At 43.4% G+C, this 25,900-nt stretch overlaps 1 protein-coding gene across 1 annotated transcript in view; it reads right to left on the reverse strand.

Moving 5' to 3' along the window:
• Positions 1–25,900, reverse strand: part of CSMD1 (CUB and Sushi multiple domains 1) — a 732,674-nt gene that overhangs the window by 207,514 nt on the left and 499,260 nt on the right. The window contains exons 26-31 of the mRNA XM_044225749.1: positions 23,872–23,988; positions 19,649–19,762; positions 18,115–18,210; positions 10,519–10,722; positions 9,498–9,622; positions 8,850–8,946 (exon numbers count right to left, since the gene is read on the reverse strand). Of these exons, the coding sequence (XP_044081684.1) occupies positions 8,850–8,946; positions 9,498–9,622; positions 10,519–10,722; positions 18,115–18,210; positions 19,649–19,762; positions 23,872–23,988 (753 nt within the window). The remainder of the gene's footprint in view (positions 1–8,849; positions 8,947–9,497; positions 9,623–10,518; positions 10,723–18,114; positions 18,211–19,648; positions 19,763–23,871; positions 23,989–25,900) is intronic.

Below are 25,900 nucleotides of genomic sequence, written 5' to 3' on the forward strand. Positions count from 1 at the left end.
GGCCTCCGAGAGGAACCGGGGAGGACGGAGGAAGGCCAGGAAGTTGGCACAACTCGACACACCCGCCAGAAACACTGATTTTTACCCACTTTTGTTGATCCTGTATGATGCTTGCTGTTTTCTCACTCTGGTATTGTTTTTGTAATTTAATTTTTTTTCTAGTGGTTTTCCAACTTCTTACCATTGTGAAGCCAGTGTAGTTCCAGAATGTCGTGCTGGCTTCGGGCGCGCAAGGTCGTGACTGAGCAACCCCGCACGGTCCTCAGCGCCCGTCGCAGCAAGGGTCTCAGGACCCGGCTGCCCACACAAGCAGTGTCTGTAGATTTAGGTAAAGTTTGCAGAAAGAATAATGTTGCAATAGATGTAACTCATCTAACCACATCCGCTCTCACGACAGCCCCTGCACGACCCGTTGCCTGGCTTTACCCATGCTGGGGCGATCAGCGACTGCTCCCATTACGTAGCTCGGCTTCACTAACTAACACTCTTTTCAAGCACAGCTGCCCCTCCTCGCTTCCCACCCATGGGTCTTCTACCCAAGACTAGAAAACGACCCAGCTCCCATGTCCTCCAAAAACTGCTCCCTGGCCACCCAGGGCTGTAGTGACACAGCTTTTCCCTGAAAGCACATGCAGGACGACACGTCCCAAGGGCTTCCTGCTAGTTCTGTGCCTCTCTTTGGGAGACGAGACTCTAACATACACTTTCCAGAAGCTACTCCACTGCCTCTGGTCCCCACATCTGCACACGCGGGACCCACTGCACATTGCTCGACGTTTTCGTCTGTTCGTCTGCAGTCGACCGAGTTACGGTGGGGTCAGGAAACTCACGTCCACGCACCCACCCACCCACTCTGACACAGATTCAGTCACAGAAAACATCTAACACGTTCCCATTCTAGAAGGTGAAGACGATATTAAGTCCCGGACCCGTGAGTCGTACGTGACTGTGTATGGAGCCATGCTTTGGGAATCTCATTGCTTCTACGCGCTACTGCTAATTCCTGAACCATGCCCTGCCCCTGCTCGGACCTTGACCAGGACAGATCGTCACCAGCTCTTCTGCAAAAGCCGCTGGATTTGGCTGCCTCAGGTGACACACAAAACACACAGGTGCCAGTTAGCCGGAGAAGCAGGGGGGATGCTGGGCCGCGAGCACCGGCCCCCGCACCGGCTGCTCGGAGAGCGGCCCCTGGGGCTCCTCCTGGAGAGGGACAGCAGGGGAAGACTTTCCCACCACACAAATGGCAGCTGGGAGATTTTTTTTTTTTTTAGTGCTGCCGCAGGCAGTGTATTTGTGATTACATTGTTTCAGCGTGACCGACATAGAGCGACACCCAACAAAGAAAACGGAGAAAGGATGTTGTTGCCTCTACTGACTCTACCATCACCACAGATATTTACTTTCCCTTAATACGGATCGTCAGCTACAAATTGGTATGAATTTTGATGGACTCTATTCATTTATAATTTATAACCTGCCTACTCTCAAAAATAATTTTAGACGGCTTACAACATAAGCCTTACATATACAGAGCTGTTCAAACAGAAATAAAAATTCTAAAAAACATGAATTTATTCAAGAAGTCAGTCGATTCTTTTTCCTGAAGTATGTACCGACTTCTCTTTCTTGTTTGTTTGTACTCGACCACTAACTTTCAAAATGGGTTCGCTATTCTTTCATAGGTATTTTTAAAAGTACCATAGAAACAGGAAATGTTTAAATACTGATTACGTTTTTTTAAATATTCAAATTTTATGGCCAATTTGTCATTTTTTCCATAGAGAGTTTTATTAAAATCTCCTGTTAAAACATCTCAAATCATCTCTACCTTAAAAAAGGTGCCAACCTGGGCGCCTGGGTGGCTCAGTGGGTTAAGCCGCTGCCTTCGGCTCAGGTCATGATCTCAGGGTCCTGGGATCGAGTCCCGCATCGGGCTCTCTGCTCAGCAGGGAGCCTGCTTCCCTCTCTCTCTCTCTCTGCCTGCCTCTCTGTCTACTTGTGATTTCTGTCAAATAAACAAATAAAATCTTTAAAAAAAAAAAAGGTGCCAACCTAGTACAAAAGCTTCCACATACCCACTGTGTCTCCACATAGCATACCATCATTGTGTCTGTCTCCACCTCCCATTCATTTATGAGTACATGTAAAATTATCTTATCCTAAACCACTTGTGAGCAAGTCGCAAATGTGACGGCCTATTTCTTGTAAAAATTCAGTATGGTTTCCTGACAGCAGAACACAGCAAACTCTAAAAAACGAACAAGCGTGCGCATTTATGCGGCAGAGATGTGACACACAGATCTCGTTCGGTTTCCAGGACTGTCCTCTCTGCTAGCAGAGGGTTCCGTCCACGATCCCTCAACGCATCCCGTCTTCCGTTCTCCTCGTCTTCCGTCGGGAAGACTTTCTTGGTCTTCCCAGGCCTTCCTCGATTTGATACTTTTGAAAATACAAGCACATTTTTTTGTGTGGAATATTTTCCAATTTGAGTTTGTCCGACAGTCTGCATTTTGGGCAAGAACGTCAGAAGGCGACGCTGTGTTCTTGCTGGGTTGTCTCCTCTGCTCCCCGCTCGCTCCCGGGGTGTGAGGGAACCGGCTCGTTCAGGCTGAAAGGCTGCATGTCATCCCAGCCCTGCGTACGCGGCATCGTGTCGGCTGCAAACCAGCCAGGATGGGAGTGTAGACACTCCCGTGACTGCAGGCCAACCCGTGGAGCTCTCCGGTTTGTCTGTCTGGACAGCAGGTGTACCAGCACGCCAGTGCGAACCTTGCTGTGTTCTTGGTGACCTTCACGTTCACGCTTGGCGAAGGTGGCTTCTGCCAGGCTCTTCCCCCTGAAGTTACCACTTCCCTGCTTTTGATGAGCACAGATCAGGTGGGGACGCGCACGGTGACGGCGTACGTGCTCCTTCCCGCGGGAACTTCACACGTCAGTTTTAGCACCCACTGATGTTCCAGCCTGAATCATTCATGATCTTAACGGTTGCCAAATGGTGATGCTCTAATTCTGCCTCCTTCTAGATCTATTAGTTTGCATTTTGTAAGGGAAATCTTCTTCATTCATTTCATCGATGCACGTATCCTCTTATAGCTGGATGGATTCATAAATTTCTAATTTATACAAAGTGATTCATGATGTATTTTTTTTTCCTTCCTGCCAGAGCCTTGAGAAATGAGTCCTCATTTATCCAAGAACACTTGGCTCCTCTAGGGAAGACGGTATTACATTGTGATTTAGAAGCCCAGATCGGTACTAGAGGGGTTCACTGCTGCTGGGCTGCTGTTTCGTATTTGTCAAAAGACAGAGGTAAGAAATATGCACGCGTGCACACTGACTTCTTAATTTTCATCTATACATATTAAAACCACAAGTTCACCGTGATCCCCCTCATTCAAATCCGGTTAGCTTTCCTCATTCCCATCTGTTACCTCCTTTCTCCAGCGCGGAGCACCCCGCTCCACTCTCAGTGTGAGTCACATCCCCAGCCCCGTGTGTGCCCCCAGCCTTTCAATGTTCCCAGCTGCTGGCTTGTTCCTCCACTCTTTGCGTAGTCCCAGACTGTACCAAACACACCCAGCTAGCATACGGACAAAGAAAGTCAGCCAAAACGAAGTCTTAAAATTCATGCCGTCCCTCACAAAATTAGGTTCTACTATAAAGATGCCATGTTATGTCCCTTGGGTTTGAAACCGCTCTTCCTCACAGCCTCGCAGGTCTGTCCAGCCGGTAGTAAAGAGGAGATCCAGAAGTAAAATGAAGCTCTGTTTTTAAAATTTGGACAAATGTAGCATAACCCTCCAAAGAAGAGGGAGCAAGCCTCCGAGAACCTGTGTGGGTTAAGGATGAGGGTCGAGGCCAAGGTTTGGCTGGGGACCCACACAGTGAAGCACACATGTAGAAAGACAGAGAAGGAGAGACACAGACGGCTAGAAGCCAGAACCTAAGGTAATTTACCCCAAAGCTTGCAGGGGTGAAGATAGGTGACCCTTCAGATACTTGGTCTCAGCCAAAACTTAGAGAAAGAAAGAGACAGACAGGGCCCCATGATCCATGAGTAGGAGGATGAGTTAAAAGAGACCAATGATGACGAATGTAGTCACATTCCTTTCCTCAGTGGGTCATCAGGTTCTGAACCCCAAGAGCAAGAGGCTCTCACCATCAGAAAAGCCATCGCTCTACCCTTGGGTGAGGGTAAGTAAAATGATATTGAAACCTCAGATTTCCATGTGGAACTATGTACGAGGTGCAGGGTGTAAAGCCTCCCATCCCCTGCTGGTGCTGTATTACATGCAGTGTCACACAGCAGTCCCCTTGAACCACACGGGGTATATGCTAAGACCCCAGTGAATGCCTGAAACCACAGGTGCACCACACCCTATAGATGTTATGTGTATTTTCCTACGTGTGCACACCTGTGATGAAGTGTAATTTATAAATTAGGCACAGTAAGAGATGAACATCTAAATACAACAGAATAATTACAACAAGTACCATGATAAAAGCTTTGTGAATGTGGTCTCTCCTTTCTCTCAACATATGTTACTGTCCTGTCCTCAGCCTTCTCGGGACGGTGTGAGATGATGAAATGCCTGTGGGACAGCATGACGGGAGGTGCGGGACCCCAACATGTGACAGAGTGTCAGGCTGCCCCGGACTTCAGACGACATGTCAGAAGGAGGAGCCTCTGCTTCCAGATGGGCCACCGACGGCTGTATGTGGGTAATTCAGACCACGGAAAAGCAAAACTACAGGTAAGAGGGAACTCATATATGTATGTAGAGCATAAATTAGCAATTTTCTTGATTATTTGTTCAGTTGGACATATACAAGAACCATGAGTCATTTCTTCAATTGAACATACCTCTGGTATTCCCAATGGCTACAACTGTAAAAAAAGTCAAATTTGTGAACATGGCTCCCACTCATTTCCCCCCCCCCATGGAATGCATATGTAGCAAAGGCAGAAAACAGCCCAGATGAGGACGATGTGTTGATTAGGCTCATTCACAAAAACAAAAACAAACAAAAAAACCGCTATTGTCTTGGAGGGTGGAAATGTCCTAGAAACAATGCAAATCTCCCACAAATCAAACATCTTCGGGTCATCTCAAAAAACATATAAACTTTTGAATATTAAACTAAAATAATGTAAGTGGTCTGTTTAACTTCAGAAAAAAGCATGTTTGTAATATTGCGATATTATAATAGATTTGTATGTGGTACAATGTTGTACACTTTTTAATGAAATTCTACTTAAGTATAAAGAAATTCAACCCAAGTGCCTGGAAGAACATCTTGTCAGCCAGACTCTCCATCCTTGGACTATTCTGAGCAATAGGACATCCTTGTTACTCATGGTAGACTCCTCCAACTATACCTGAGTTCATGGTCACCAAGATCGTGATTATGTTTAGGATAATTCATGGTGGTAGTTGTGGGAAGGACAATCATGTACTAAGAGGCTTGGGACTCTGAGCCAGATGGCATCAGCCTGACCTCCCAGCCTTTGGGCGGGGAAGGAGCTGAATATTGAGTTCAATCTGTATCCAGTGATTGAATTAATGATGCCAACATTGTGAAAACCCAGTTAAAACTCTAGACAGCAAAGTTCAGGTGAGCTTCTTGGCTCGTGATGCATGTATCCCTGGAAAGTGACACAACCTGAGGACACAGAAGCCTCAGGTTCAACACCTCCCCAATGATGCTCTGTGAGTCACCTCATCCGGCTGTTCCCAATCTGATCACTTAATAATACACTGTACTCATAAGCATATTGCTTTCTCATGTTCTGTGAGTTATAGCAGAGAACTATGCAAACTAAGATAAAGCCCTGATTTGTTAGCCAACTGGTCAAAGCGGGGGTGGCCTGGGGACACTGAGCTTGGGACAGGCATCAGAGGGAAGTTGGAAAACCATGCCTTCAAGCCACGAAGTGTGTGCTAACTCCTGGTGATTATGGTCAGAATTATATTATACTGATACTTACGTCAAATATTTTCTAAAAGATGGGGATGAAGGAGGGCACTTGTGATGAGCACCAGGTGCTGTTTGAAACTGATGAATCACTAAATGGTCCACCTGAAACTAATATTACATCGTAATACTAAGTGAATATTAATTAAGTGAATTAATATTAACTAAGTGAAACTTAAACAAAAACTTAGAAAAACTTATATGGGGGCACCTGGGTGGCTCAGTGGGTTAAAGCCTCGGCCTTTGGCTAAGGTCATGATCCCAGGGTGCTGGGGTCGAGCCCCGCATTAGGCTTTCTGCTCAGCAGGGAGCCTGCTTCCTCCTCTCTCTGCTGCCTCTCTGCCTGCTTGTGATCTCTGTCTTTCAAATAAATAAATAAAATCTTAAAAAAAAAGAAAAGAAAAACTTATATGTAGCTAAGATCTATACATTTAGCTAGAGGCATAGTTTACTATTAAAAGTGAATCCAGTTTTGACTTAGAAATGCATCTTGCCTTCTATCGTTTCAATTCTACTGATGGACAATAAATTTAAACTTGTACACATGAAATAACAGGAAAAAAAAAAAAGGGTCTTTTCTTCTGGCTATTTCCAAAAACTCAAACAAGGAAGAGAAGGTGAATTACTACTGTTACTCTTCCCCGCATATGTAGGCAATGTGTTTCCTTCTTTTATTATTGTTATCATTTTTCAGTAAGTCATTCCTGCTGGCCTCAGTCAGTCATGCAACCGTCTCTGGGGGCTGTCCCCGCTCCCCGTCAGTGATGTGGACGTCTGCGTCTCGGAGCGCTCAGTAACACCCCCGTGCCTGAGAAAACCCGGTGGAAAAACCAGTTTGACGTTCTACCTTCTCTTTGAAAGTCAGCCTAGTCCGAATATTAACTGAGAAAATACAAAATCACACATCTGAAAGCTAAGTTCACATTGAATCATTACTCAAGAGAAGGTTTAATACAGGCTGGTGTATATTAATTGATAAAAATGAATCTGAACAGTAAAATTTGAACTTCAGATAAAAAATGGCAAAACACATCCTTTTAAGTAAGTTTTAAGAAAAGAATAAGGAAGAGAAAATATATTCACAGTACTGTACTCTATTTGAAAAAAATCCATGTGTAAGTGCTTCTATGGGGTCCAAGCCTGCATAGGGTCGTCTGTGTAACAGACACAGGCTCTGAACCAAACGGTTCCATTGCCTGGAACATTTCTGCCCCCCTTGATTTATCTGCCTATATTCTGCTGATCCGTTAAGATACTATACTTTTTCTGAGATATGTTATGACATCAGTTAAGATACACATATTTTTTATTTTTCTACCAAATCCTAGAAAAATATTACTTTGGACTTCCTTTAATACCCACACCTACTTAGAGTGCTGCATATTTGCCAGAAGTTACAGATATTATTATTTGTATTATTATTATTATTAGGAATTATTCAAACATATTTTATTGTAACTATTATTGTGTTTTGCTGTCTGGATACAGATTTTAAATCATGCTGTTGTTGTTGCTATTTTTAGCATCAAAGACTTTCTTTTTTATTCCTAAGAACATATAGGGTACTTGATGCACAGAGAAGGTACTCCGAGCCATCGCACGCTAAGCTGAACTGTGACAGGAGCTGCGTGGACCGGAGTGCGTGAGTCTTCACAGGCAAGGAAGCCGGAGGGACTGGGGAACTGTCGGGGATGGTGGGAGATAAAATCCCAAAAGATGCATGATACCAAGACAGACGAACATTAGATGGCGTGTGAGAAATTACACATCAGAGTGGTGTTTACTGCATGAACTTTAAGTGGCCTCGTAAAAAATGTGTTTCTATTTGCTGGAATCCAGAGACAGGGTCTGGGGAGTCACTTAAGAGGAGGTGATTGAGTGAAAGTTGCGGACGCTGCACACGGCCAGCCGCCGTCCACCAGCATTTCTGACCCCTGAGCAGCGGCAGAATAGAGACGCGTGGAGATGCGCACAGAGAAGCCGGCAACGTAGTCCAGCCTGGGCGACACAAGCCCTGATCTATGGCCTGGGGGACACTCTTCGAAAAGCAACTTTTTCTCCGTACAATTCTGGATGACTGCGAAATGTGTGTGCATCTTTGTTCGTCACCTGTAACGCAAGTCAGCAGGAGTACTGCGTGCAGTGTGCCGGTGTGGGACTCAGCCTGGCCCCTCGGGGCTCGGGGGCACCATGACGGTGATGCTGATGACAGCTCCTGGGTCGGGAGTGTGGGTGCGTCCGTGCCCGACAGGGTGGAAGAGGCAGGAGAACCTGCCAGGGCGAAAGAAAGGGCAGGCCGAGCTCAAGGGCACTGGGTATGGCGAAGGCGGGGAGGGGCTGCCAGGGCCAGGGCAGAAGCGATGTGTGCGGAGGCTGCAGGTGGGAGAAAGAGCAAGGAGGGCTGCACGGCCGCCGGCCACGGTTCCCGGCAGCGGCTCACGAGTGAGGCAAAGGGGCGAGATTTCCTGCGATGCTGATGGATCAAAACACTTGCAAGTCTCAGGCCTGAGTGTCCCCGTTGCAGACTGCCATTTTCCTGGACCGCCTAATCTCAGAGGACATGTCGTCTCCGGAGCTGAGAACCATGACCCCACGTCCCGTTAGTTACTCTCACTGGGCCCCTTGGCTCTGGCCTCAGCCCATCACCTGCGAACGTGCTGGTACCTGCCCCTTCTGCCCGGGGAGCAGAGCTGGCCCTTGGCTGACCTGTGGTGTGATGGGCTTCTCCAAGATTTCAACACTAGCCACGCTGTTACGGGTCTGCAGCAGTCTGCCACGAAAATGTCTGCCTCGATCTTTTTGTTGCTGGTGTTCCTGTGCTAGTGTTTGATGATTCACAAACAAAGCCTGGGGAGCTGGTGTCATCTTACCTGAGAAACTTCCCAGCCTGGGCGCCGCCATGTCACCCCCATCGTAGATCTCCAGAGAGTCCCAGTTCTGCTCCGTGGCAAAACTGATGACTTGAATCTAGCAAACAACAGTTTTCGGTTAGTGTGTGTGCTTGGATTAAAGAAATCAGCCTGATCATGGGGGGTTTCCCATGAAACCGAGTATATATGCATAAGAGAAGCGTGACACCTAGGAGAATAAACCATGAAAAGACATTTGAAAATTTCTACAAATGATACTTTTGACTGCTTTTATCCTAAAAATCTATCATTGTTATCCCAAACAGAAAAATGCAATTAGAAATGCACTGCAGAAGCAGTAAGAAAAGGGAGACAGACTATAGTTTAAATATTTAAAATAACCATTGCAAAATAAATAAATAAACCAACGCAAAAATAAATTTAAAAATTACCAAAACTAAACTAAAATACACCAATGCAAAAAAAATAAAATAAAATAACCAATGTGGAAATAAATAATAAAATAGAATAAAATAACCAATGCAGAAATAAATAATAAAATAGAATAAAATAAAATAACCCAGGCAAACACAGAAAGCAAGCACAGAAAACAAGCACAGGGCTGACGAAACCGTGTGCGCTCAGGCGTTCTGGGCTCCAGGGGCTTACCTGAATGCCTGATCCCTCTGTAACTATGATTTTCCAGATACAGTTTAAGTTGTTACCATATGGTTCCGGGTAGCCAGGGGATAAAATTGTACCTCTGCGCTGAGTGAAATTGCCACTGCAGGGGACTAAAAGACAAAGCCATGTCTCATAAAAATAAGCACTGCAAAGGACGGCATGAATTTGATGCCTCACCGTTCTTTGCCACGTGATCAGATAGTCAGAGGCCTGCAACGGCACTTCTAGCCAGGGTCAGATCGAGTCTGTTCTCTTAGAAACTCATAGCATCATTGATTACTACCTACCAATATTACCAGGTTATAGATCTGGTGTCTAAAAGTTAATTTCTTCAAGCTCTCTACGAGGGGTAGTACCTAACACTGGCGTCTCTGAAGGGAATTCTGTTTAGAATACTTTTATCCATACAATGTAAGGAGCTTTGCAGAGTATTGTCTCCTAGAGGCAGACCTGAAACTCCAAAGGATATTAATGGGATTTATGAGCAAAGCAGAGCGGAGAAGAGACGCTGCGAATGTGCAGGGGAACTCAGAACTAATCATGACTGCCCTAGAGGTTCTTACACCAAATGAAGCAAATAAACTATAACTAACAATATTATTGTTATTGGGGCCACATTAACCTATTACTTTTTAAACCTTCATCAGCACACATTTATTAAAAAGGACATTCCACAATATAGCAAATCAGCATTATAATGATTCTTCCCCAAAATGAAATTACGTTCTATCCCCATGGCTGGAGAGTTAATGGCATACTTAATAAGTACTGAGAAAGAAAACATGTTTCATACTTTTTTATCTAATGAGCAGTTTCATGAAACGTAGTAATCTTGAGGGTTTAGCTGCTGCTCAATTACGTCGGATAAAATGCCTCGTTTTTAGACAGGTCTGAGCATGACCAGTTGGAGACCGGACATAAGCACTGGGAAACAGCTCTTCAACCAGCTGGGAGGCTGGGCGGGGCAGCGTGCGCAAGGAATCCCACCTCTTGGACGCAGGCTTACCTATGCAGCTCGGGACTGTGTCATTCCACTGGGCTAGAGCATTGGGCACGGACTGGCAGCGGATAGCCGTGGAGCCCTGAAGGAGGTATCCCGGGTTACACTCGAAACGGACGATCGAACCTGCCGAAAACTCCGAGCCAATTCTCCTTCCGTATCTGGGCTCAGGGATAGAGCTGCACTGGGTATCGCTGGTTCGAGGCACAGCTAGAAGCAAACATACAACACAGTCGTCTGTATCTTCCTTGGGAAGCCAAAATAACCTCTTGGAAGTTAAGCGGAGTTAAGAGGAGTCCAGAGAGAATTTATGTTAATATAAGAATTAATAACGCTCTCTGCAATTTCTAGAGGGAATGACTTGGGGAGCACTTTCCCATCTGCATTTCATCCTCTTACCAACCCTGAGGACTGCCTTATATTCTCATTTCAGACGAGGAAAACGTGGCATAAGGAGCATTAGTGCCTTATGAGAATTGAGTGATATTCAGGCAATTAAAATTAATCAAGCACCCAAATCACTGTGCTCATGATAATGAGGTGACTAAGAACTTGCTCTTATCCTCAAAGACCTTAGAGTCTAGTGAGTATAACAAGGCCATTGCAATGCAATAACAAAATAAAAATAGAACTCCCCCGTAGGATCCGGCAATCTCGCTTTTGGGTCTGCCTATGCAAACAGTACGCACGTCAGCATCTCAAAGAGATGTTTCTCCCCCCATGTTCAGTGCATCCTGAACATGCCATGGAAACAAGCCTGGAAACAAACCAACGGTCCACTGAGGGATGAATGGGTAGAGAAAATGTGTTCTATCCATGCAGTGAAATACTATTTAGCCTTAAAAAAAAGAAAGGATTCTGCCATTTGTACCAACATGGACGCTCCTTCTGCCTCCTGATGAAAGTCAAGATGCCCTACACCACTTGGATTCCCCTGCCAGCACCTGACTCAGAGCGAAAGCAAAGCTGCCTGTAAGCCTGTCCCAAATCACTGAGCACGGACCTCAGTCCTATCACTGGCCCCTCTTGGAACTTTCTCAAGGACATCCCCAGGGTCTCCGGGTGTGTGGTCTTCACTGGGGCAGCTTGTTTGGTTGCGGGCATGTGCTTATGGTCCTTGGTGGCAGCTGAGAGCAGGCGAGCCTCGTTCAAGGGTGGGGTGAGCCTCCATTTACCTTGCCCATTGGAATTCTTTGTCTGTAAGAGATTCTTCTGTTTAATCCAAAGGGGCAGGGATCCAGTTTGAAAAATACGTCCACTGGCAATGACGCCTGTTAATTACACTAGACCAACTCTTTGGGAAACAGACCTGGAGGGAGGCACCTGAAAATGCGTTATTCTGTCTTTGTTCTGCACAGTTCCCTAGAAGCGACTCTGTCTCTATCGTCACCGGGATCCTCTCTCTCAGACTGTGTGTGTCCTCATGCAACAGTGCAGGCCTCGGGGAGAATGTGCCTGGGTACTCGTTTTCCTTAAAACAACCCTCGCTCGGGATGCCTGGGTGGCTCAGTTGGTTAAGCAGCTGCCTTCGGCTCAGGTCATGATCCCAGTGTCCTGGGATCAAGTCCCACATCGGGCTCCTTGCTCAGCAGGGAGCCTGTTTCTCCCTCTGCCTCTGCCTGCCTCTCTGTCTGCCTGTGCTCGCTCTCTCTCCCTCTCTCTCTGACAAATAAATAAAATCTTTAAAAAAAAAAAAACAAAAAACAAAAACCCCTCGCTCCTCACACTGCTTTCCCAACAGGCTGGCCTCATGTTTGGGACTGATCCTGAGCAGTGGCAGACGCCACGTGGGTCACGGCTGCTAAGCAAGCGCTTCTATGAGCCTCGAAGGCGGAAGGAGATTCTGACAAAACTGTGCTTGAGTTCAGTGTTGACGTGTTTCCTGTCAGAAGGCGATTTGTAAAATTATAGACTAACAACTCCAGCTGAAACAATTAATGATACATCAGAATGACTTTTTTTTGTAACTAAAGACAGGATGCAGAATAACTCCAATATTATAATAAAAATTACTCAAAGCTCCAATTTGTTGAATTTCTATATTTGAGTATTTTGTAACAGTTGAGCAAACAGCATGAGAGCAAAAAGGAAATGAATAAAAAATATCCCATGGAGGCTTCAATTCTCAAGAATTTGTTTAACCCAAATGGAGAAATATCTCCAAGGGCCTCTTTTCTACTTGTCCTGAATGACATTGAAAGCCCCCCATTCTTGGGATGGCAAATCCTCCACACCAATGTAAGTGGCCTCGCCCCTGTTTGTCCGGGTAGTGCAGCCACGCCAGGGTCCCGTGGACGGGCACCAACACACCATCAAGGTCATTCAGACCCATGCCACTGTTGAGCCTTTCTTCATGAACTTCATCATCGTCCTTTTTAAAGGGAAATAACAATAAACAAACAAACAAACAAAAAAACCCTGCATTTGGATAAGATTATGAAGAACAGCTTTTAGAAGAAGACGTTCCCAAAGTGAGGAGAAGAACAGCTGTGATTCTGCAGAAGGAACAGAAGCGAGCAGGGACTGGGAGGCCTGACGTCCATGCAAGGTCTGGGGAAAATCGGTGGGCAGCTCCCTTTGCTCTCTGCATGTCCTCTGGTTCCTGCCCTTCCCCTGGATGCTTCAGGCAGCATCGGAGAGAAATTCCATCCTCTGCGGTAATTAAACTCTATTTCTAGTAAACGGTTTCCTACTGCTGAGACACAAAATGGAAATCAGCACCATGGAAAGCGAACAGGGGATGAGGTCAGAATGAGCGACGTCCTGGGGGCTCCTGCGCTGTCGCTGTCCCGGGGCTGGAGCTGGGGCTGGTCTGCGAGCTTCCAGAGCACCCACAGAGAGGGGAAGCGTGGGAGCTGTCTCCTGGATCTTCACGGCCGCTCTTTCAGAGCAGGGGTAACAAGAAGACAACAACAACAGCCATAATAATGACGAAACCGAATCACTTGCAAAGTCTAAGTGAGGCGGCCGTCCCGGTTTCATTTATATCTGTTTTTCAACGGATGTGTCTATTTTTCAAAATCATTCTGTTCTGGTCGTTGAAAAATCAAACTTGGGCAGCCATTAGTAGTCAGTGAATTCAAACACGTATCACTGAATCATGACCAAAATTTATGCTTACTCATCTTGGTAAACGTATGTATTTTATAACCTTTCATACAAGATGTGAACTTCTTAGAAGTGGAAAACCTTGTAATTGATGCCGTCTAAAAGGAGATGAAGCCTGGTGAAAATCAATCAAGACATGCATTTATGTGCCGCGGAAGGACCTCGAGCAAAGGAAATTTTAGTGAAAGTTCTTCCTCCCCAAACTCAAAAAATGCATTTCCAGGTGTCTAGATTGTTCCTCTCTTTCTTGTCATGCTAAGGAGGTGAGTCTTGCCATCAGAGGATCCTGGACCAGGAAGCCCTGAGCTAGAGAATCTGGGAAGCCGGGCTGGGAGGCGAGAGGCCGTTTCAGGTGAGGCTGGGGGAGGGGATCTAGGTCAGAGCTGTCCACACAGCTAATACGCCTCAGAAAGACAGGGATTCGGGGCCAGCTGACATTTTTAAGCTGGACTCTGTGCAGAGGTTTGATCTAAAAATGTGCCCTCCTTTTCCCCTTGAAATACTCAGTAAGTCCTACCTGGTTTACCAAGTTTGGAATCAGTGACTTATTTCAAGAAAAGGTAGTGTTGAATTCTACATGGAAATACATAAGAAAAATGATTGATATGTGGAAACAGCCAAGTCGTAAACATAAGACAGTTCAAAATAGTATTCTGTTGATGAGGAACACTGGCAACCACCATGTTTAATTTTAGGTAGGCTCCACGGTGAGCGGGAGCCCCACGTGGGGCTTGAACTCATGACCCTGAGATCAGGACCTGAGATGAATCAAGAATTGGACGCTTCACCGACTGAGCCACCCATACTAACCATAAGTTTAGTCAGCCACATTCAGTCCCGAGCACAGGCAAAGCAGGAGGGGGCTGGCAGGGCAGGGAGGGGTCGGGCAGAGCAAGGAGGGGTGGGCAGTGCAGGGATGGGGAGCAGTGTAGGTGGCTTTGAACCATCCTGCATATATCAGCATGAACCTGGGAACAAACAAGACAGGAGAAGAGTGTCTTCTCTGCCTTAGTCGGCCTCTGTGGATGCACAGACTGGTTCCCATGTTATTTCCAGTGTTGCTAAGGTTGATTTAATACTATAAGGTGTGTATTTTGGGGCCACAAAAAGTCTATAAAGGCCATGTAAGTCCTTTATAGAATAGCTATGGATGAGGATTCCTCTCATCCTGGAGGAATCAGACTGTGCTCGATTTGTTAAGAAACAGTAGGTAAGTCTCCCACATGGAGGCTTTCTTAGGATGACATGAATTCTGATTTTCTCATTGATCTAAGAATACATCGACTTTAGGTGTAATATATTTCTTTTGTGCAGTGGCAAAGATTATCTAAATGTGCAGAACCACATTTCCTGATTGTAGGTCCTGCCAGGGTCTAGGTGTGGGAGGCTAGGGAGGAGAAGAAAGGCTCAGGCATCCCTAGGAGCTGGGCTGAGGCTGGGAGGAAACCTTCTTCTGCATGTCTGAAAGGAAATCCAGAAAGTACTGGGATGTATTCGTGATTACAAGCCAGGTATGTTGTTCTCCTGTCTTCATGGGAGTGTGTTTATGCAGGACAAATACTACAGAGGTCCAGGCTGGTGCTGAATTCTGGAACAGTGAGAGAGAGATGCTCACACTTCAGTAGAATCCCTAGATGTTTGCTCGTGGTGGGTTCCCACAGCATCTTTTGCTTCTGAATTCTGTTTGATGGTCACGCTGCTGAGGTGTGTGGCTGCTGAATCAGAGGCAGATGCCAGGTTGCCCAAGGAGGACTGATGCCTGAGCCACTTTTTCTAAAAGGTGCTCAATGTTCAGGGAAACACATTATTTCTTCTCAGTCTCTGTCCAGCGCACACCATCCTTGTAGGACTGGTGACCCGTGAATTGGTTGCTCCATCCCGTGTAGACAATGTCCTTGAGTCTTTAATTCCATAACGTCCAGCAGCCAAACAAAACTCTTCGCAGGTGCTGAGTTAAACCTTTGTGGAAGAGCTATTTAAAGTCTTGTATTAGGAAGGTCCCTCCCCTGCACTGACTAGCCTCCTTTGGGGTGCTCATGGGTCCTAACTAACTCTCTTTCAAATATGCCCTTCTACCTCAAAGTAGCGTGGAAAGCAAATGAAAAACAGCAAAGGCAAAAGTCAATGAGGATACTTTGTAAGAAAAAAATAAATAAATAAGTAAAAAAGCCTCTATCACATCCATTTCTCCGCAAGATCAGAAAGACAGAAACTTCCTCATTATTAATGCCTCTTTATTAACCAGGACCACATGGAGGCCAAGAGACAGCAATCCTGGCCTCCACACCCTGGTCCTGCCACCTTGTTGGCCAGAGAGGTCTCTAACCACTCCATATAACACAGCTGTCCGTTAACAGGGTTAGACACCCTATCATCACGGGTGTCACAAAGTCCCTGTGCAATTTCAGGCTTTAATAACTTGTGAAAGAATGAAGCCATAAGTGGCATACAAAAGAACTTTTCAGGAAGTTTTTACAACATAGATTGCAAATAATTGCTTGGCTTCCATAGAACTGCCATCTTCCGGAGGCAATGTTCAATTGAGCTTTGTGTATACATCGAAAACGTCCCCAGGTGCTCCTCACTGATTTATAAACTGCGTTCATGATTCTAGTTCTTTACTTCCAAAGGATTTAGCTTTGATAAAAAGACATCAATTTTTGCATAAACTCACTGTAGGCACAAAGCATGAAAAGGAGGTATACTGAGACTTAATATAATACAATATTGAGGATGATAGAGTCATTATATATTCGTAAAGACAAGGAGGATGTATTCCTCTTATAAATGATTTTCTTTCTACTTTTTTGTTTTGATTCATTGTAATGGTAATATGTTACTTTAAACCAAGAAATGTAAGTTTTAAAATCATGACTTCTGATGATAATATTTGTAAATAGGATAGACATGGGGTCAGTTGCCTCAGATATTTTATCCAATGATCTGATTGATTTTCTAATCGTATAAAAAAAAAGACCAAAAAACACCCCTTATCAAGATGGACCATGCCAGCAACTTGAATTTTTCCAGGATTAAATATGTATTTAAACCAAGAGGTCCTTGGTATCTTTATATGTTACCCCAATGTATCTGGGTTTGTAAATTTGCTTCTGCAAAATAATAATTTATTTAAAGAAAATTAGGACTAAAAGGTGAGTTGCCTACATTGGTCACTGTCCAATAAAGCTCATTAAAATATTGGTTTAATGGTTTATATTTTAAGAAAAGGTATAATTTAGAACAATGTAACTGATCGTAATTGAGTAGAAACATCATTGAAGCACTTACTGCCTACACTGGATTAGAGATACTTTCCCTGCCGCTTGCTGTCAGATACTTTCCTATTCCTTTTCCATTCTTTCTCAGATCATCTTATTGCTGAACACAGAAGAGGTTTTATAGCAAAATAGTCTATAATTTATAAAATAATTATTTTATAATTATAGAGATGATAAAAATATTTTGAGGGCTTGGATTTTGCCATGTAAGAGTCTTAGGAATGAGTTATTAATGAAATAACACATTTTCCATAATTTTTTTATAAACATGATAATGCTGCCTAGTATGTTTTCTGAAAAAGTCTCTATTAAAGGAAGAAAGCAGTGCTAGAAAGTGATCTTCCTCCACTTCTGAAGAAAATATTTAAGAGCAGCGAGGAATCTCTCTAGCCTCCAGCAACACTGAAACCTAGAAAAACTAAGCATTCCTTCTTATTTTGGAACAGACAGTTTATCTCTGTAGATGGTGATCTCCGCACGTCGCAATCTACACAGCAATTCCAAGTTCCATCCAAAGGCCTGCTTTGGTCTTCAGAAAGTGTAAAAATAGTTTACGTATGTTTTTTTAAGTTAATGTAATGAACATGCAAAATAAAGGTAAACTAGAAATAGGGGGGAACTCCTCATTTTTAAAGAATCTTTGCGCAATCTTAGACATTTTGAATACTCTCCAATTTAAAAATAAATAAATATAAGGGTTTCAAAGTGTCAGAAGTTAATAGAACACAAACAAAATAAAACAGGTGGAGGGAAGGTGCATGGGTAGTATTTGGGGATTTGTGTGATTTTGTGAAGTCGCTTTTTCAATAGTTTTTACAGGGAGGTCTGGAATTGTACAATGTGCTTAAAGGTATTTTATTAAAGCAGTTACTAAAATCTAAACCATCATGAAACACTTTGCCTAATTACATAAAATACTGTGATAATTGTGAAATCCCTTGGCTAATGTGAGGGGCTGTGACAGGAGAGGTGGTCCGCACGGTCCCCGACGGTGCCGGAGCAAAGAGCCGGTTCCGTGTCTTCGTAGAAGCAATATCCTATTTCAGTGTCAAAAGGAAAGCTGTGATGTTCCTGATAAATCGTTTGGGTATAAATATACGAATACACTCAGTTCCCTAAATATAAAGCAAAACAACGCAACGTAGATATCGTTTGTGCTTTAACCGGGCACAGGGTGGGACAGCACCGGGGAAGACCGCAGCGTGCAGAACTCTACCTTGGTAAACGAAGTGGAAGCCCCGGGCAGACGCTCCGCTCTTGGCGCTGAATCGCAGAAGAATCTGATTTGATGTCGCCAAAGGTAATGTTTCACCTGAGGAAAAAATCAGAGACCATACAGGAGATCCACGGGAGGCACTGCACCATTGGGGACAATATTTGGCAAGTAATTATTAACTTGGAGTTTCTCATGGAACTGTTGGACTTCTGTGAAATTTCCCTTTGGGTTCAGGACTCAGACATATTGTATCTATCAAGATTTTAAAACTGTTCTTATCCATTCGTTCTGTTCAAATGTTGCTTTAGCAATCGTCTCATGGAGCGGGCACTGGTGACGGGTCTGCCAGCCGACAATGCGGGCAACCGAAGCGTCCGACTTACTGCTGACTCAGAATCAACTATATTTGAAAATGACTTGCTGGGATTTTTTTTTTAAATAAGAAAGTTAAGAAAATCTGAATCCAAAGCTGATTTTAAAAATACTAAAGCATTCAGAAAACAGTAACAAAACAAACGAACAAACAAAATGTTCTGAAAACATATCTCCACCTTTTAAAGTCCACCTGCCCTAGAGGAACAGTCTCTCTCAAATGCTGCTACAGGGCAGGTGAACGGCATTAGCTTTTCAGAGGTGAACTTGTCCCCAGGTATCAATATTTTAAACCTGTATCTTCTGATGCGTTTCCAGACATTGCATCATTGGACGTTGGCAGGAAATAATAATCTTAAGGCCCTCAGTTAATAATAGGGAGAAACCAGAAATAATCAAATCCTAACCTTGGTTGGCAAGAGTTTGTGATGCACCGATGTGCCTTGTTCTGGTAAACGATGAAAACGCACCAGCGGCAGAAACCGTGCGGTTTGCACAAGGTCCGAGTGCACGAGGGGCTATGGAGATTAGGCTGCACTGACCAAGTGAATACTAATCAGCACTAAAACTAATTGTTTTTGGTGTATATTCTTATTTTTTGGTAGGGGAAGACTCCATTTTTGCTTTTATGCAAGAGTTTGGCAAAAAGACTGAGTTGTGAAATGACATCGCTGTTTCATGAAGACCCCCATACGTTCCCATGCGTTCGTGTGCACACGCTCATGTCCATGTGTGCACATACGCACTCAAGGGCATGCATGAGTGTGATGCCTCCCTATATGTGTGTATTTAAAGCCTGGTAATGATTTAGACCAAAACATTGATACTGTTTATCTCCAGGAAGATCATGAGACATGAAAGAGAAAACAGAATACACAAGACAGTTTATTACCCCTCTTTTCCTGATATTTGTCTTTGTTATTGAGACAGATATTATATTTTCTACAATGTTAATAAGTAAAATGATAACAGTCAGTGGTTTTATACGTAGGATAAAATACATTTGAAATTTTCCATCAGGAATAAGATTTTGTTAAACAAGCAAGAAAACTCAAAGAGGATTGCATTCTTCTTTCATTAAAAAGAAAAAAAAAAACAAGTTCAAAATGACTCATTCTAGCTGTCTAAATTAAATTCAAGACAATATTCATTGAATGTTTACCTGAATGTGACCCAGAGAGTGAGCTGAGAAGTCTGGCTTGTGGGTGTGTTCCATCAAATAATTCCGCCAAATCGTTCAGTGCCGTCTGGAAATAGGCAAATTGTCCAAACACCACTGCAAAATAAAGGGGTAGGGTTGGCATGTTGTGCTGTCTCGCAAATAAAGACATGGAGATTGTGGTTGTCCTACCTATTTATTGGTTTCTCCAAAGATCATGATCCTAAGAATCCTGTAGAAAACAGTTAACTGGTTTTCTTTCTCTCTCTCTGTCTCTCTTTTTTGGGGGTTTTCTCTTTTCTAAGATGTTTTACTTGCTTAAATAATTTTATTTTGCTTCTTGATGACTTCATACTTAATAATACTTCCCCATATAGTTTGAATATTAATTGAATATTAATTGGAATTAATTAAATTAATTGGAAATTAATTGAATGTTAATATTAATTCCTTCCAGTATTATATTAGGATAGTAGAAGAACAGCCACAAGGCCCGCCACGTATTTATGAGCAGTTAATGGCATTTTGTGGGAACAGGGATCAAGACATCTGTAGGCTTTAAAATCAACCCAAAAAATTAAACTAAAAACATGCCAAATTGTAAAAGAAATTAAAATTCTTTACTTAGGATTGTTATGGCCAAATTCTTACAAACTCATTACAATTTATACACAAGTCAACAACATGCTATAGAAATTGTTTATTGTCATTCCACTGCCCAACTTTATTTCTGATACTTTCTGATAGGCCGTATCAGTAAAAGAGCACACCTCTTCCCAGTAGAGCACAGCTGTGCATTTCACTACTTCAAACTTCATAAATTATTTTGTACTCAAATTGACAATAGAGACTTTAGAACATTTAGAAACTTGTGATTTGGCACGTAAACCAGGACCAACTGATTCTTGTTTATATGTAAGGTTTAAACTAGAATCCTTCTAAATCATCTTGAGCAAGAAATGGATATGGACATGTCAGGTACACATATCAGAATTTAATGAGGGAATTAATGTAAGTGTTGGCAGAATGGAGGGGCTCTAACTGTAACAGCTTGTGTGTGTGTGTGTGTGTGTGTGTGTTCCACATATATATGTATTCTACACATGCCATGTACCCTATTGCAGGTGTGCATCACATATACAGACATGTATAATACGCATCACATGTACCGAACAGGTAATAAATATATGCACACCCGTACACATGTATTTTAAGATTTTATAATTCCTTTATAATTTCCTGGAGAGAAACAATTAAGGAAGCATGAGAGCAAGGAGGACTTTCCCTGTGCATGAGGTAGTCTAAAACAAAGAATTAGAAAGAGGAAGAGAACATTATGATTTCCACATGGTTCTGGCTCATACAATGCCTTTGTTCAAACCTCCCGCCCCCCAAAACAATTCTTCATCATGTTGGAGGAGGATGCTTGCGTCTTTTCAATAGTATAAAAGTGAATCATAGGCCCATAATTTCAAGAAACTTTGATCTAACTAATTAATCAATCGTTACTTTAAGAGACTCTTAGAAAGCATCCACTTTACAGCAGAATCTGAAGACGGCGGAGATTAGAAACAAGGCCCTGGGCCGGCTGTGTGCCAACATGTGCGGTGCTCCCGCAACAAAGAAAGAGTCAGGTTCTGCATGTCTTTATTTGACGTGCACTGAGGCTGCTTTGGTGAGGCTGCTGGGGCTGAGTTCAGGCCCCTGACTGGTTCCGCCCCACAGAGCAGATGTCTGCCACGAGTGACCCCTGCTCAGGGCTGTGGACACTGCAGCTAGACGTGACTGTGACAGGAATGAGTATGGGGCCATAGGACGTGAGCCACAGGGCAGCTGTTTCCAGCTGTGGGGGAGTCCACGTCCGGCTGGGGAGACAGCAGCATCGCTGGTCTTAAAGCAGGAGGACTGTAGCCCTCCGTGTGTACAAATGACATGCGGGGCGCTCCTTTCTGCCCGGGACCATTCAGACGCTGGTTCCGCAGGGGACCATGGAATGTGGTCCTTGGTCTGGTTTGGCAGGTGCTCCAAGAGGGAGGGAGAGAGGAGGGAATTGGGCAGCAAAGGCCACAGCAGCTGAGACTTCAGGGCTTGGCAGGCCACACCTACATACGTGGAGTTTGCTTGTGGGCAAAAAAGGGAGTAAAGATGTCGATCAAGGTGTTTCCATGATCAGAGATTTGTTTTAGAAAGGATACTTCGGTGATGCTTTTGAGTGAAAACAGGGAGAGATTGGGGTATGTGAAGACCTGCCTTGAACGTCCTTCCCACTGGAGCCTGTGCTCACCGCACTGTGTCCCTTCCCGCCTAGCAATGTTCACCCCACCAGCCGACGAGGGATTCAAAACTGGGCATTTCACAGGCACAGACTATATTTTATTCGTCTTGGCCCTTGTGACGATTATTGAATTAATTATTGAATTAATTTACTTCCCAGGAAAGAGTAAAGAAGAGTAGAAAGTAGAAGATATAAGACACTATAGATTTTCATTAAATACTCCGTATAACTATTTTAATTTCAAATTAAAACTTTCTGCCTGGATACAATGTGATACATGTATATCATTACACATTTCAGATTGGGAAACAATGCTCAATATTTAGGATAAAGGTTTGACCCTTTTTTTTTCTGCTAAAAAAAAAATCACATTGTGACAATTCAATAAACTTTGAAACAAACCAACGTCATAGGCTCTGGATGCTGTATTCCATTGTGATAAGTACAGTTTGTCATGTATCTATGAACAGAAATAAGAGGAATATTCACGGGGAGTAATTGGAGGCTGCTGCGGGGCACTTGGGTGGAAAAAATGGATTTACTGGGTCCAAGTAAGTGACATCAGAGGAATTGGTCTGGCATAAAGAGTGGGGATTAGGAGCTATTCTAAGTTTTCTTGTCTGTTTATCATAACAAAATTGAACATTCTGAAGTCCTCTCACTTTCTTAAATGAGAGTAGGAGGTGCTATTCATTCGCAGAGTAAGTGAAGCCCTTTGCCCTTGGGAAGCTGGTCCCTCTGCCCTGGTCTCCAGGAACACGTCCATCATCGCTGACGCTCCCAACACCATCTCCTCCTAACCGAGCGAGATGCTACAAGAAAGGCCCCACCTGAAAACCCCATCGCTCTTAACAACTGGCCCAGGGTGGACACTAGTGCTGGGGCTTCAGAGACCAAGCAAGGTACATCACACCGTTCACGAAGGGCCCGTGATCTAAACTACCTAAGGCTGACATCAGCGCCTGGCAGAGGTTTTCATTAGCGTGAACAGACCTGTGCACCGTAAATAACAGAAATTTACAGAAACCACTGGTCTCCCACATGCCATTTTCTTAACCAGCTATATATATATATATATATATATATATATATATATATATATATATTCCTATCATATAACTGTACTTTTTAAAATGTTTTCCCTCAAACAGATTCTACCCTTAGAATTTTTATAATTTTGCTTTATATCTATGAGTAGGTAGCTGCTATTTTGACTCTAAAGAACAAAAAACACCTTAAGTATGTAAGGTTTTAAATTTTAGTATTGGAGGGGAAAAAAAGAAACTTGGCTATGAAGCTATAAAAGCTTCTATCTCATTGACTCCAGAAAATAACTCAAATCATAAGAAATATCTGTGGTCAAGAGTGAGATTAGAGGTGTGGGAATCCAGCTTTGGGTAGACAGAGGGCAGACCTCCACCCCCCACCCCAGGAAGGCCCTTCTAGAAACGAAGCCTTTCGGAAAGCTGGCTCAGATTGGAAGCATGCGGAGGGACCATCACAAATTACGTGCAAAGGAACCAGATAGGGGCTCAGCCTATTTCTGCATCACAATCACTCAGAGGTGACTTCAGTGATCCAGGGATTTCCATTATAATCTGATTACAAAATGTATGTACCAATTAACAGACAGTGTTCCCCTGGCCCATTTTTCTTGGTTATCCTCCCTGGCGGGGGAGGGGGGGATGCTTTCTAGCAAAAGTAGAAGCAAAGCCAATCGTGTTCTCTCTGATTATTCTGGATCACGATCTCAGAAGAACATTAAGCATTTTATATCACATTGATGAAAGAATTGTAGTGGATACTCTGTACCTTCAGAAAACCTCTGCTGTAATACAACTCATCTTCTTGTGTATTATTTTATTATATCGAGAGCTGCAATGGCAGAAGAATCATCAATGAAACCAATATGACACGGGATGATGACTACAAGGCTGAAAAGCCAACTTACCGAACTCCTTGGGCACCGTGATGGAGTAGAGGCATATCTGGCCAGCCGTGTAATTATGAGGGTAGTTGGGCGACAAGACGACCCCTTCGGATCCCGTGTACTGGCCTCCGCAGGGAGCTGCAGGAGCAATCAAGCAAAGGTCATGGGCCACCATTGTCCCCAAAACGTAACAAAGTAGCAATGTGAGAAACTACTTAACCTTGCTGTCCCAAGTGATGGAGAATGAAACGCAGAGGGTTTCCAGGTTTGAATAAAGAGAACTCAGCTTAGGAGGACAACCTAAGATGATTTTTGAACCTCTCTCAGATGGGCTGAAATAATCATGAAAACGGCTCTAACCCAATGACAAGTTCGATACAGACAGATTCTTGAATTACCAAAACTCACCAGAATTTTCTGGTCGGTCCCAGTCATCAGATTAATTTCAGACCTACAAGGATGATTTCAGTTTTCTACTCATTTTATGTTACTATGGGTCTTAGAAAAAATAATGTTTGCTTTTAGCGTTGGGTTGTTGCTTTAACTTTTGGTCTCATGGGTTCAGTTCAAGAGTAACAGAAGGAATACTAATGTGTCAGAGTCTTTTCCTGTAAGTTTGGCTTAAAACCAAATTAATTCCTAACTAGGAAGTCTGGGCAGATAGAAGATGGGGGGTTACTCGCAGAGCTTGGGGTCTGGGTGCCTTTATTTCCCTTCTGATGATTTTCTTCCCTTGTGTGATGCTTTTGCTGAGAAAAATCTCTGTAAACTTCTTAAAACGGACATTCAGTTGAATCCCAGTCTCGTGATTTCCAGTGTTTTAATTAAACGGCCTCTACTCCAGTCCCGCTTCTTTCACTTAAGAAGAGCTCCCGGTCTGCGGAGCATGCCGGGAACGGCAGACACTGAGCGGACGACCCCGGCCACCTGACCACCTCATCTCAGATACACCGTCCTGGGCCGGAAGTCAGAGTCCTTTTCAGCATTTGACAAAGTCTGTATTTCTACAACTCATTCTTCTTGATATGAGGGTATTCAAGCACTAAAAGAAGGCAGAAGTAAAAGATAATATATTGACTCTTTTAAAAGTTAATCAGGATATGGGAAGTCCTAATTGATGGGCTTTCTCCACAATGGTTCACGCTCCTGGGAATATACTGACCCTAACTTCCAAGCACCTCGTTCGTGATTTGCGAGATTTTGAAGCTGTACCTTATGATGGCACGCTAAACTTATATCTTATTTTAAGTGTCAAAGGAAAATAGCTTATGAATCCAGTAGCTTTGATCTATTTGTGATCAGCTTCCAGAGATTTTATTTAACTATACTAAGTGTGGTCTTCAAGCTGATGCCTTAATTCGGAATAGTTTTATCATTTAAATGCATTTCCATTGGTGTTGTTACAATTCTAAATAGAAACATTTTGTTTCAACTTCTGGTTATAAGTTAAACTCCCGGGGTGCCTGGGTGCTCAGTGGGTTAAAGCCTCTGCCTTTGGCTCAGGTCATGATCTTAGGGTCCTGGGATCGAGTCCTGCGTCGGGCTCTCTGCTCAGCGGGGAGCCTGCTTCCTCCTCTCTCTCTCTCTCTGCCTGCCTCTCTGCCTACTTGTGATCTCTGTCTCTGTCAAATAAATAAAATCTTAAAAAAAAATAAGTTAAACTACCAAGTTGCAAGAAATGCTGGTGACTCATTCTACTATTTTAGATACAACAATTTTTTTCACCTCATCCATAAGTGTAATTGGGTTATCTCAGGACTATTTTTTTTCCTAAAAAGCTTAAAGTTCAAAATTTAAAAAACAAGTACCAATAAAAAATAGAAATTTATCATCTTTCAGCCACATAAAATTCAAGCAGATAACTGTGCAAATATCCTTTTTTTTTCATCTAGAAAATTCATCCATTTCAAATTTTAAGCACAGGTATAAATAAAAAACTCAAGTAAATCATCCTGGGGTAACATCTGGATGCCCAAATTATCAGACAGACTTCTGTCTTATCAAGGACACGGTCTGATGAGTTTGTGAAACAATAACTACAAAGATTTAT

The sequence above is a fragment of the Neovison vison genome, chromosome 11 (assembly GCF_020171115.1).
Source record: "Neovison vison isolate M4711 chromosome 11, ASM_NN_V1, whole genome shotgun sequence".
Taxonomy (NCBI): Eukaryota; Metazoa; Chordata; class Mammalia; order Carnivora; family Mustelidae; genus Neogale; species Neogale vison.